Here is a 12642-nt window from a genome sequence, read left to right as displayed (position 1 = left end):
CTCCTCTTGCTTGAACAAACACTTTAAAGTCTTTCTTTTGATGTCGTTTGTGTCAAATTCTGTGAAAAACCGAGACGTGTTTGTGCCGGCTTCCTCCAAACGTGGACCGCTGGAGTCTGCGACCCTGAGATGACTTGGCAGCGACGCCCAGATCCTGACTCGGGTGTCGCTTGTTCGCCGAGGAGCCTCGATGAGATTTCCCAGCTACACCTTTTCCTTCCTGTGCACCCTCCAACCCCACCTCACTGACGCCCCTCAACAATACTTAAAGAACTCCGGGAAAGGATCATGAGAAAGGATCAAACTGTCGGCCTTAATTCTTTTTGGTGGCATGAAAACCTCGGGCTGAAAAAACACACAAGGGAAAGTTTTATCTTTTCTCTCTCATCAAAGTGGTGAAGTCAGCTGGTTATGGTGGGAATATGTTGTCGGACTCTCTAAGAACACATATAAGCCTCGATAGGTTTTACATGTAAAACTGTCCAGTGATTAGTTTATTCTGGATGGAACATTTTCTCATTTTACACATAGATTTATGACTTTTACAGCCCAATTTCAATGCCCTCCCTGTTTAGCACTCAGCGGCCTGCACACCTGACCCTCATCCCCCCTAATCAAACACGCTAGCTGCTAGTCTGTCTCAATAGCTCCCCAAGCTTCTTTCTATTTTTGCTGCACAGGGAGTTATTCCCCCCCGGCATTTTGTTCTTATGATTATGCACCATTTTATTAAAGAATATAAAAACTCAGGAGGATAACAGGTCTCCGATGTAGCACGTTAGCTTGGTTGTAAACAGGACAATAAATTATTTAAAAGACATGTAACCATCTGAACACCATTCCTCTGTTGTTGAGCAGTTAGCACATCTACAACCAGACAAACCAGATCTCCGTTTGCTTTCCAGTTAAATTAATTTGTACAATGTAGGATTTTCAGACTGCAATTTTAATGGTTATTGGATAACATTAAAAAATGAAAATAAGAGAAAATTCACGCGCAGAAAGTCAGTCAGATGAGTGCTGACACACACACACACACACACACACACACACACACACACACACACACACACTCGGACACACACACCCCTCCTGTACCCGGCAGAGGTCGAAGCTGATCGAAAAGGAAATGGGCCGCTTTCACATCCCACCTTTTCCCAGATCCTGGGAGGAGCGTGTGCCTGGTGGCAGGGGGGAGAGAACAATGGCAGGAAACGGGGAGAGGAGCGAGGGAGTTCCTGTTGGCAGGACGATGCTGAAGACGAGAGCGGCGACGCGCCTCGTTACAAGTGGACACTGGCCCGCCGCCCTGGGCCCAAGGAATTGAGCTCTTTGAAAGTGTAATAAGCGTATTGTTTGAGATGTTTTGAAAGGTTTGATTCCAAATGTCTGATGTTCAATCAATATCAGAACAAAATCTCTTGTACACTTTGTTTCCCATCAATCTCTACGTTCACCTTCATACATGTATTGTTGACTTTTAGTTCTGGTCCACCTCTTCAGGCTAGTCCTGGTCTGGTTCGTTGGTCCACACAAGGGTTCAGCTTTCATACAATCCTAAATGAGCCTAATGAATAAACATACGACATTTCATCCGACCTGCACTAAACCAAGGACATTGCATCAGCTCTTAAATGATTATTATAGTTTCTTAAAGCTTGGGTCATTTTTGGACCAAGTTTGGACCAATGTTTTTTTATTGTAATACTATCGTACTAGACCTGGAGACGTGGTGCAACCTGAACACCAGAAATGACTATAACATTAGATATCTTTTAAAACATATTTAAATCTCTGACATAATAGATGTCTGGCAGGGTTTTCCTTCCATTTCGATGCAGCTGGGGTGAAAGTTGATGACATCGATGGAGGCCCACAGCTGCAAGGAGCAAAAAAAAAAAAAAAGCAGTAAGAGTACTACACCCTTAAGATAAAACTCTGGAAATGAACTCTCCACATGATGCATTCACACTTTTGACCATGACGTCCCTCCAGAAACACCAAAGCCGCGTCGCCACCACACAACCGAGTGTTGACATCACTCCTTGATGAGCTGCTCAGATAAATCCTGAACCCTGCAGCAGCGGTCTGAAAAGCGGCAGACTTCCTGCAGGCCCCACCCAGACACGGGTCACATCCATGCAGCCGGGCCACATCGCTCACCCCAACCCCTGTACTGTACGCCCTCCACACCCTCCAGCACGGCCAAGAAATCATTCCATTGTTCTGCACAAGTGGTCGGATCACGCTATGAGCCAGATGTGTGTGTGGTATGTGTGTGCGTGCATGGCAGCGCGTTGTGTTACGAGTTGGTGTTTCGAGCGATAACTCTGTACACAGCATGGTTGGAGTTATTGGAAACCACAGCAGCTTATTGTTTTTAGTCACTTTCCCTTTCCTAAGAGAAAACAATCACCAGTTTTTTCAGCTTATGTGTCTGATCAATTAGCTTTGTTGCTGATGTAGAAATTCTTCGCTGCACTTCCCAGAAATCAACACTATAAAATCCCAATGTTACATCATCGTCTGGCTTCACCCCTGATGCTGTTGGCTCTACTTTTTCTACTCTTTGCATTCCTTACATTCCACTTTCGCTGTTACTGGGAAAGGTACAGTGCATCATATCTTGAGCATCAAAGGGGTTTTTCCAAGGATGCACTCACTCTCCTGATTAATGGGAAATGTCCCTCCTCAGGGAAGGAAAAATCCATTTGAATGTCCCACAAACTCGTCTGAGCTCCAATTCTTTTCTAGTTTTTTTCCAGCATATTGTTCTGTGTGTATGAATGAATGATTACACAACAGCAAGTAAAGTTCCATGTTAATGAAACATGCAAGTCCCTCTTCACCTTTGAGGGACAGCTAGATCCGTGTCTTTATCCGTCTCTCGCTGTACTGAAGTATTTCTCTGCCCGTTGTAGCTACCAGAATTTAATGTTTAGCTCGTACCTATTGAACAAACCTCCCAGCTCAAGTCCTTCTATTGGGACGATCTGATGTCCGCAGGAATGTACCGAAGTCCTATGAAACACTGTGTTTTTCCATAAGTTCACAATGGTCTGTTTCTCATTCAGGGGAAATTACTCCAGAATAGTGCGTCAGCCAAATTAAAGCTAAACGCGGAGCAGATTTACGTGATTGTTAATTTTAAAACCTTTCCGCAGCTCCATGTGCAGGATTGCCACCATGCAGCAGCAGAAGGGAGTACATGGAGTATTATGTCTTCATTCAGTCATGTCCTGTGGAAACGTCCCTGACAAATACCCAGAATTTTGCACACTGGAAATACAAAAACATCGGCTATATGCTTCAAGCTTCAGTAGAAGCCTGCGGAAGTGAAGGCAGTAAACAAGTGTTAGTCATGAGACTGAGGAAGTGTTTGCTACCAGCACACAAGAGCCGACAGATCAAGAGTTCAATGGCAATGTATTCTTAGAAACAGGAAGCCTGCAATGCATCCACTGCTCTGATTTCCACTGAGGTAAATAAAGGGAGGTGGGATCGCTGTTGTGATAGGTCAACATTAAAAACATCTTCGCTGAGATCTCTCACATGTGCACGCTTTAAGTTGACAATATTTTTGACCGTTTTAAAGGAAGAAACCACAAACGATACTAACTCTCATGTTGATGCAACAGGATGCAAGTTAAAGTCCTGTCAGATGTTTAGTGTTACTGAAATGCGCCATGCAAACCCGCAGAATACTTCATTGATTGAAGTCATCACAGTGAAAGGCATGTAAGTAGCTCATATATTGCTTACCATGCACACATGCTTCTGATCATCATGTGTGTTTGCAGACGGATGAAGGAGGAGCGGCATGTTAAGTTTGATGAATGTTGCATTGAAAGAATAGATATAGCCCTTTTCCTCTGGGACTGCCTAATTACACCTGGTCACATATATGTTCATGGATGAGGAATAGGCAGCACACCCTGCTTTGTCTGGAAACAATAATCATTTCAGAGGGAAACGTTTTCTACGGTCACAGACAAGGAAATTCCACCCTTAATTAAATATGTGGGGGGGAAAGAAAACACATTTTTTCTTTCTTTCTTTTCTTTCGGTCTTTGCGGAGAACAATAGAAGAGACATTAAGGAAAGGAAAACAAATACACTAACTTTCTTTTCCTGAATCTCAGTTTAAAACAGCTTGCCTTTATTTACAGCATTTTTATTTCAGTATAAACAAAACTTATTGACATAGCTATGTTACAAAACTTACATACTGTGACTAAAATAATGTTGTAAAATATTCTAAACTCAAGATTCACTGACTAACTTTTTGCAGGACTTTTGACTATATCTTATATTCTACATCTATAAAATACCTCTTTTACGTCACCTATTAACATCGGTTGAAAGCTATATATATATATATATATATATATATATATATATATATATATATATATATATATATATATATATATATATATAGCCCCCCCTGATATTATTGAGTTTCCTTTTAAAGAAATAGTTTTCATATTTTGGAAAGAAAAAATATATTTATTTCTTCTAAGGCTAAAAATCTGCTCTGAAATCGCTGTAGAAATCACATCTTGTGAATTATTACAGTACACACACACACACACACACACACACACACACACACACACACACACACACACACACAGTATTATTAATATCAGAAATATTCATTGATTCCATCAGAATAAGAAACAGTTATAAGCATTTTAGCAAGTTTTAATTAAGGGTTCAGTGTTGCACATTTAAAGGAATAGTACGACATTTTGGAAGATAATGTTATCCAGCTAGCCTGGCTAGCAGTTTCCCCCTGTTTCCAGTCTTTATGCTAAGCTAAGCTAACCATCTCTTGGCTGTAGATTCATATTTTAACAGACAGCCACAAGAGAGGTATCATTATTCTCATCTAACTCAAATAATAAGTGTATTTCCTGTTTTTGAAGGCTGAAACCAGCAGCTCTTCACTTTTATCTCTAACTGGAGGTGACAAACTTTATTTTATCAGTGAATCAACTTAAGTCAGTTCCTGCTGAACTTGTTTCCTGGACACTTACATCTTTAGATAATTAATACTAAAACATTTTAACCTTTAACAACTTTATACCTTAAACTAACCTGATGCAGTCAGTTGATTTTTAAAAACGTAACAAAAGAAATATACAAAGATGTGTTAGCTGACTGAAAAGAAATATACAAAGTACACTAAAGGCTTCATATTTTGTGCCTTGAAATATGTCATATTCATACACAAATATATGTACAGACTCATGCACATTTCAGTCGTATTTCAACTGTGATTATCTCACAATCGTTTTACAGCATTTTGGAAAAATCTGTCATGAAGAATAAAAAAACATTGAGCTTAACGGAGCACTAACTGTCGCTATGACGGGATGAGACAACGTAAGCCTATGTTTCATCAAAACATTTAATGTGAAAATCATTATTTGTTTTCACTGAGCTAAAGTAAATAATACATAAATAGAAAACTCTCCCTATATTCTGAGTTGCACCCCTTAAATAAAAAGGCAAAAGCAGGAGTGACGTTTAGCAAAGCAAGTTATCTATGTATTCCTTCATTATTTGTGTGTGTTTGAACTTTTTTACATTTTACAAATCGTATGTACTACCAGATATCATGGTACTTTATTCTTTTACTTTCTTGAAGGCATAAAAGTTGCCTCTCTACTCAGAAAGATCAACTCTTTCTTTGCCTTTCAGCTTGCAACTCCCAGCGACTGTTGTTGTGGCTCTGCCCACCGATGTTTGCACTGACCAACCAGATTATTTCTGCCTAAAAGAAGAGTTATGAGTTTAATAACCTGAAATGCTTTTTCAGATTTGAGAAGTAGTTCAAGAGGGATTTTGTGCATATCCTTTCCACAAACACCCTTATTCAATTACTACCCATTTCTTGATGCATCATTATCATAAAAATGCCCAGAAAAAACCTTCTTTCTTTCCAAGTCAGCTCAACAGAACAGCTTCTTGTTCACTGAAATGCTCTTCAAGTTTATTCCATGTGATGCAAAAAGCATTAATTCCTTGTGTTAATGCTTTGAGGCCTTTCCATTTGTGGGATGTAAATATTGATGACGAAACAGAGTCTTTGGTCTCATGCTCCTTCTGTTGTGGTAAAATTTGTGAGAAAAAGTAAAAAAAGAAAAATATGTGAGTTGGTGTGAAAGTGAACAGTTTGTACTCAGCAGTAAAACTCCCAGAAGACATCAGTCTTCATAACAACTTGGGAAAAGTCACATAAACACTGATCCTTGAAGCGCCACCTTCACACAAACGGGCTGTCCGATCTGAATATGTCTGAGTAGCTCTTGCCGTTCATGTGCTCGGTGTGGCTCTCGATGCTGTAGCAGCGGTGGACCTCCGTGAGCGACGACGCCACGTAGGAGGCCGAGCGGAAGAACTCGGCGTTGGCGAATGTGCCGGTGAACTGCATCCGCTGCTGGTTCCAGTGTCTCCGCAGAACGCTCTGGACCTGCAGGAGGAGACACAAAGGGGACGTAAGGAGGGTGGCAAAACAGCAACAAAATGGCATCTTTAATGCATTTATTTTAAAGGAAAAGGGCCTTTAAACAGCATAAGGCATGACCAGTATCTGAATAAATTCGATCAAACCATATAAAAACAATATATAGACCTTCTTTTGGTTTCTTGGTGGGTTGGTGGGCTCATAACCTCAAAATGACCCAAATCCTGGCCCTGTGTCCTTCTGTGATCCATGTGCATTTTATTGCCAAGCAATTATCAGCCTTTTAAACTCTCAAACTGTCCCTTAGAAAGACACTTGGTCCCTATCAAACCCTATCTTAAGAGCGTAAGAATTGGTGGCCTGATGCTTTAAAAACTCAAGACTATTTTGTATTGTATAATGAGGATTAAAAGTGCAGCAAATTCAAAATCTAAGCTTGAAATAGGAATTACTCACCTCCCCGTTGAAGAAGCAGAATATTGTAGAAACCAAGAGACCCTGCAGGAGGAAAAAAAAAAAGTTTCTTGAGAAAATATACAAGATAGGAAATCCCCTAAGCTCAAACAGCTGCTTACTGTGTCACATGTTCATGCTCTTATTCTAGAAATATTTGTAATTTTAAACCATAAAAATTATTGAGGATAATGCCATTTCACAGTCTGTTCCTACAGCAGAACGTTTAACATCATGCAATGGTTATTTTCATTTGGTTAATGCATCTCTGTATTGTATTGTACGTATGCACTGACCTGGTAGTGCATGAGGATTTCCATGATGTACAGGTAGATCTCAAAGACCCAGTGTTCCTGCGGCTTGTAGGGGAGCAGGACAAACTGGATGCCGAGTAAGGGGATGAGGATGAGGGTGGCTCTCACGGCCCTCATGTAGAGGCTGGACTCGGCCTGGTGCGTCACCCTCAGCTTGGTGATGAGCACCCGGACGATGTTCAGCAGGAAGAAAAGATTCACCTGGAATCCAAAAAGGAGAATGCTGCACAACAGTCCTGGCAAGTGTCTAGTAAGTAAATCTTGATTTCCCACGAGGAGCTCGGTGCTTACCACCAACGCGGCGCAGATGGGCCCGTGGATAATGTACAGCAAGGAAGTATCTGAGCTGACCCAACATCTGTGAACGCATCGACCAGATCATCATATTATACAGGATGGAAGCACATGATATAGGTACAATGATATATTTTAATCAAGAAGACTCACTTGTCGTTGTAGTAGCAGTGACGAGCTATTGAATGTATCACCGCTGGAACAAGTGGGAAACCTGCAAAAACAAATCAGAACTTTTATGACATTCAGGTTTAGAGAGTAAAATGTGCGTCTTTAAATACTGACTTAAAGCTTTACTTACCCCAGCCCAGCAGATAATACCACATGAGATGTTGCTTTTCTGCAAACACTGCCACAACAATCAGAGTGTGCAGGTAGATGCCCTCACACAGCATCCAGAAGTAGTTGCAGCTCAACAGATACAGATGGATGAACATGAGTAGCTTGCAGCTGGCCTGTAAGAGAAAAACGAGCCATCGTTATTTTACTGACGCTGAAAAATGTGGAGTGATGTGTAGTTTAAAGTACAGAGTGGAATCACTCACAGAGTCGTTGTACGTGTGTCCCTGTTTCTTCACCACTGTTGTAAGCCACACAACGGTGATGATGGAGTTCAGCACGAATGAGAAGAAGAGGTTTTTGTGGAGCGTTATCCTCTGACAGCTCAGACTCCTGAGCGAGCAAGAGGAGACATTTCATTGGCTCCATGGATTTGTCAAAAAACACAAGGGTTTAGTACATTTAAAAATGAAATTGGGCATAAAGAAAGCTGCCACACTCACTTAAAATGGAAGAATATTCCTAATGATATGAGCAGTGACACCAGCGACAGGCCGTGACCAATCATCACCAGGTAGAAGTGAGTCATTGCTGCCTGCAAGAAAACAAAATGAGTACAACTTCACAGTCAAAGGTGATTAATATATGTATTTCTATTGTCTTTATTCCTGCTTACTGTCCCGTGATGTATCGTGTTGGCTCGGCAGTTAGTGAAGTTTGTCCACGTCCTGTTGCTCTCGGGGTGGCGTCCCCACTCGCCTGTCTCTGAGCACACCTTGGATGCCATCGCTATTAACAAAATTTGCAACCACAATTTTACATTTCTGCTCAAAGAATAAACAAATGAGCTACAGTATGTTAAATAGAGAGCTAATTATAGGAGATATATTTGGGTCTTTTTATGCTCCGAGCTAGTAAATGTCCAATTTGACAGTCTCAACTCAACATTACACATAAATACTGAAGGATTGTAAAGTGAGTAAAGGTTATGAAATAAAATCTACCATGAGGATCAAAGTCTTTATAGTAGTCTGGACAGCTCTGCTCGGTGTGTCCAGCTTCAGTTTCATCCCAGCACAGCCACCCATCCCACGTGGCGTTGCACACTGGTTCTGCTGACAACAACGGACACACAGTTAAATGTTACAGTGACTTAATATGAAGTATAGTAACATAAAAAGCCATCTCAGGCTTTCTGAGACGGCCCTCTCACCTATTGATTTGGTTTTGCTCTGCGATTCTTTCATAATCCTCTGGAAACATTCGTACTGGGCCGTGGCGATCTGGTTCCGCGTGGACTGATGTTCGCCCCGATGGTTCAGATGCTCCTGGATGTCATCTTCAGGGCTCGCCACCACCAGCAGCTTTAGATAGAATATTAAAAATTCAGCATGCAAACATACACAGATACTCAAATATACAAAATCAGAGTGCAACACATGAGAACTTAAGTTGATAAAACAAATGAAAGAGATCATTTTAATGCAATAACAAAGTCAAAAGCAGTATAATGTCTTAGAGCTACAACTGCTATCAAGTTGCATTATGAGAAGTGTAGGATTAAGTTTGACACATATCAGAAGCTAAAAGGTAGTACATCTCAGCCTCTGCTGCTTTGATTTAGTCCATTCTTCTTTTAATCTGTCTCTCACAACTCCCTTAACTTTATGGAGGCTCAATATAAAATAAATGCAGTGCCCCTTTAAGGACGGCATCAGGAAGATTTGAGTGTTCAGTCAATCAAATAAAGAGAAATAACAAGAAGGAGCTGAGTGTTGCTTTTTTAGAAGCAAACAACTATAGTTATGGTTGTAAATATTCTAAAAACAGGAGATTTAGCTCTGGGATCATATTGCTTTAATGTCACAAATGCATGCCCAAAAAAATATGAAATACAGACACAACTTATAAAATAGAATAAGTTAAACAACTTGCTCCAAAACTGACTGGATGATCTAAAAAGAAATGGTGAGGCTGCAGAAGCATAAAAGACATGCATGTGACGGGGACATATTGAGCTCTAGAACCAGATATTAGTAGCTACCTTGTTGAGGGCGCACATGACCAGCAGATACATGAAGCAGGTTATGTCCATCCTCTCTGATCACCGTGGTATTCTGAGGAACGGAAAAGGAAAGCATGTTAAGACGTTGTAACAATAGACACTTAAATGTGACCTTTGCCTTAATCAGAAGTCATGTTAATAAACTGAAAACAAAAGCATGCCTGCAAACCCTTGTTTTAATTATTTAAAGGCAGGACTCCCTCTTTTTGGACTGTGGGGTTACAGATTTGTCCTTTAACTTCCTCTGTTCTCCACAGCTTCCTTCCTGCATGCTTATTATGCATGTTGAGCAAGTTTAACAGAGGTTTAGCCAAAAGACTTAAATGTGGCAAATGAGGTAAGCGCATGTGCTGCAACGCCACAGATGCTTTAATCAGCAAACTAAATGCTTCATATGCTGATATGAATGTTAAGCAATCGATGTTTGTCTACAGGATGTGTGACAGTGGAAATGATGACACTAATAATGGTGGTAAAAATAGGAAAAGCAGTAACAAGCAAAAAAAAATCTCTGTTACTCTTAAACTCATGTAGTTGCTGCATAGAATAAAATCATGATCTATGATTCATGATGAGCTACAAAACGCCATTTTTATTAAAGAGTGCAATTGCTATGGGATGATCTGTAATGCTTTGGCTTTATTGTACATGGAAAGGTTCGTTCCAAAAACAAGAAAGCTCATGTGGAAAGTTTCATAATACAGTCAACAAAGCAGTCATTCGGAAAAAATAGCAAATTATTGTGATATTGTTTAAAGTGAGTAAATACGTATAGAGACTGGATGTTTTATATGTTTTGAAAGGCTGAATGTTATTAGGAGATTCTATTTATTTAATGTATTTTACACATACAAACATAAATCATGGACCTATATCCTCAGCATTTATATCCCAATCTAGTTAGCAACATCTGTCCCTATAGGCCTTTATACAAATACACACAACTCAACAATAAATCACCGTTAAAATACAGTTTAACACCAAATGAAAATGGAATGAAAATACCCAAATCACAACAACATAACTGATCCTCTTTTTAAACTTGACTTTACAATGAGCCGAATCAGGATCTATCTGAGTTCCAAACAGCAAGACGATCCCTCAAAGAGAGAAAGACATTTATGGATGCGTTCAATATGTACAAATGAGATTAACATGTTTAGTTTCACAATAATCTGTCAGGGGAGAGATCGATTCTGCTTCACAGCCACCGACGAGTCCAAATGATGGATCACATTTCCGTCACATCAGTATCTTTTTTTTATCCAATTTCCCTGTAAATCACCATGTATTCTTCACAAAGCCAACATCTTTGCAACTTTATCCCCTCAGTCTACTACACTATGAGAGTTTGAAACATATTTCCCTAATCCTGGGCTTCTCATTAGGAATAAAGAACAGTTCATAAACACAGATTATAAATGCATTATAAATGTCCAACTCCCCTGACGGCTTATAAAAGGAAATCCTTGTCAGTTTGTAAGATTAATATCTTCTTGAACACACCGAAAGACGCACAATATATATCTCCAGTTGCATACAAACACATTTAATGACTCAAAGTAGAGTTATTCCCTCATTGTATCGGTCATCTGTACCAAGAATTTAAATACTTTCCCATGTGAAGTACCTTTTATTAGGTCTAGGAAATCCCATTTCACAACTTTGGTGTTTAAATGTGTGGAACAGTCATTAAAAGAGGTTTGAATTGTCTGCTTCACACTAAGTAACCTTCTCCAATCATGTGTTTTGTGGTAGACATGAATTTTCTTATGTTAGTAAATAAACAGATTTTTTAGGGGGATTGTCATCACATTTTAATCTTTCAACAGCACAGTTAAGAGGTACCTTTTGTACTTATTCAGATTTGTTTCTCTACCCCTTAACACCTTTATGTCTAGAAGTGCATGCCTGTTTTCAATGTGGCCTGCAACATATATCCTGAAGAACAACATTTCACAGTCCAATGTGACATTTGTAAATTAACATTTAACCTGTTTTCAGGTCCATAACCACAATGCTTGAACATCAACCAAAGTCAACATGCTGAAAAGCTGCAACTATTAAAGAAACCTACCTTTACTGGAGCAGAAACATATAATAAAAACACAGTGTTTGCCTTGAAGAGTATTCCTTCAGTCTGAGAGTTTAACCTTTGCAGGGAAAGAAAAAGCTTTAGAGAATTTCTTCAAGAGTAGTCCTTCAGCGTGTGTGTTTCACAGCAGAGTCAGAGGCGACACTGAGCTGTCCTGATAAGAGCTGACCGGGGCTGTGGATGACATCACATGCTTGCTTCTTGTGGAGGCAGATAGAGGGACACCCCTACAGTGTAATGGGTATTAAAAAACACTGATGCAATGCATGACCATTAAACTGTATCATTTATATTATTTATGATATATAATATACAATGTAAAGTAAACCTTAATATGCTGGCAGTTGAGCTTTAAATCGTGAACTTAATGAATAAACTTAATTGCATATGGTGCAACCTGTTACTCAATGTGTTTGCATATGTTTTTTTGTGATTCTTTTTTAGTATTTGTGGCTGTTATGGACATAAGTACTATTGCAAATGGGGAATATTCATTAACAAAAACAAATGATTTGCATGGGAGAAAATAAGACTACTAATAATCCTATTAGGTCCACAAGTTCACAGAAAGAGCCTCATATTGCAGACTGGCTTTTAAATGTTTAAACAATATGCAATATATATATAAAAAGTCAACAAAAAGATCATTTTTGCTGAGAATCTGGAA

At 39.6% G+C, this 12642-nt stretch overlaps 1 protein-coding gene across 2 annotated transcripts; it reads right to left on the bottom strand.

Annotated features, from left to right (window-relative positions):
* Positions 1-4443: 4443 nt before the first annotated feature.
* Positions 4444-12089, bottom strand: calcrlb (calcitonin receptor-like b). 2 transcript variants are annotated; one of them, XM_054623853.1, is made up of 13 exons: positions 11958-12089; positions 9860-9932; positions 9029-9179; positions 8820-8930; positions 8492-8604; positions 8319-8410; positions 8082-8208; positions 7838-7991; positions 7690-7750; positions 7534-7600; positions 7225-7443; positions 6932-6973; positions 4444-6481 (listed from the first exon to the last, which is right to left on the bottom strand). In XM_054623853.1, exons 2-13 carry the CDS (start codon positions 9908-9910, stop codon positions 6275-6277), a joined length of 1395 nt encoding a protein of 464 aa, XP_054479828.1. In that variant the 5' UTR covers positions 9911-9932; positions 11958-12089; the 3' UTR covers positions 4444-6274. The 2 variants fall into 2 exon arrangements, with proteins under 2 accessions (XP_054479828.1, XP_054479829.1); XM_054623854.1 differs by having other exon boundaries at positions 8820-8927.
* Between the last annotated feature and the right edge of the window lie 553 nt (positions 12090-12642).

Source organism: Anoplopoma fimbria, chromosome 22 (genome assembly GCF_027596085.1).
Source record: "Anoplopoma fimbria isolate UVic2021 breed Golden Eagle Sablefish chromosome 22, Afim_UVic_2022, whole genome shotgun sequence".
Classification (NCBI taxonomy): domain Eukaryota; kingdom Metazoa; phylum Chordata; class Actinopteri; order Perciformes; family Anoplopomatidae; genus Anoplopoma; species Anoplopoma fimbria.
Note: the sequence above shows the minus strand (reverse complement) of the source record. Positions and strands in the feature narration are given on the sequence as shown.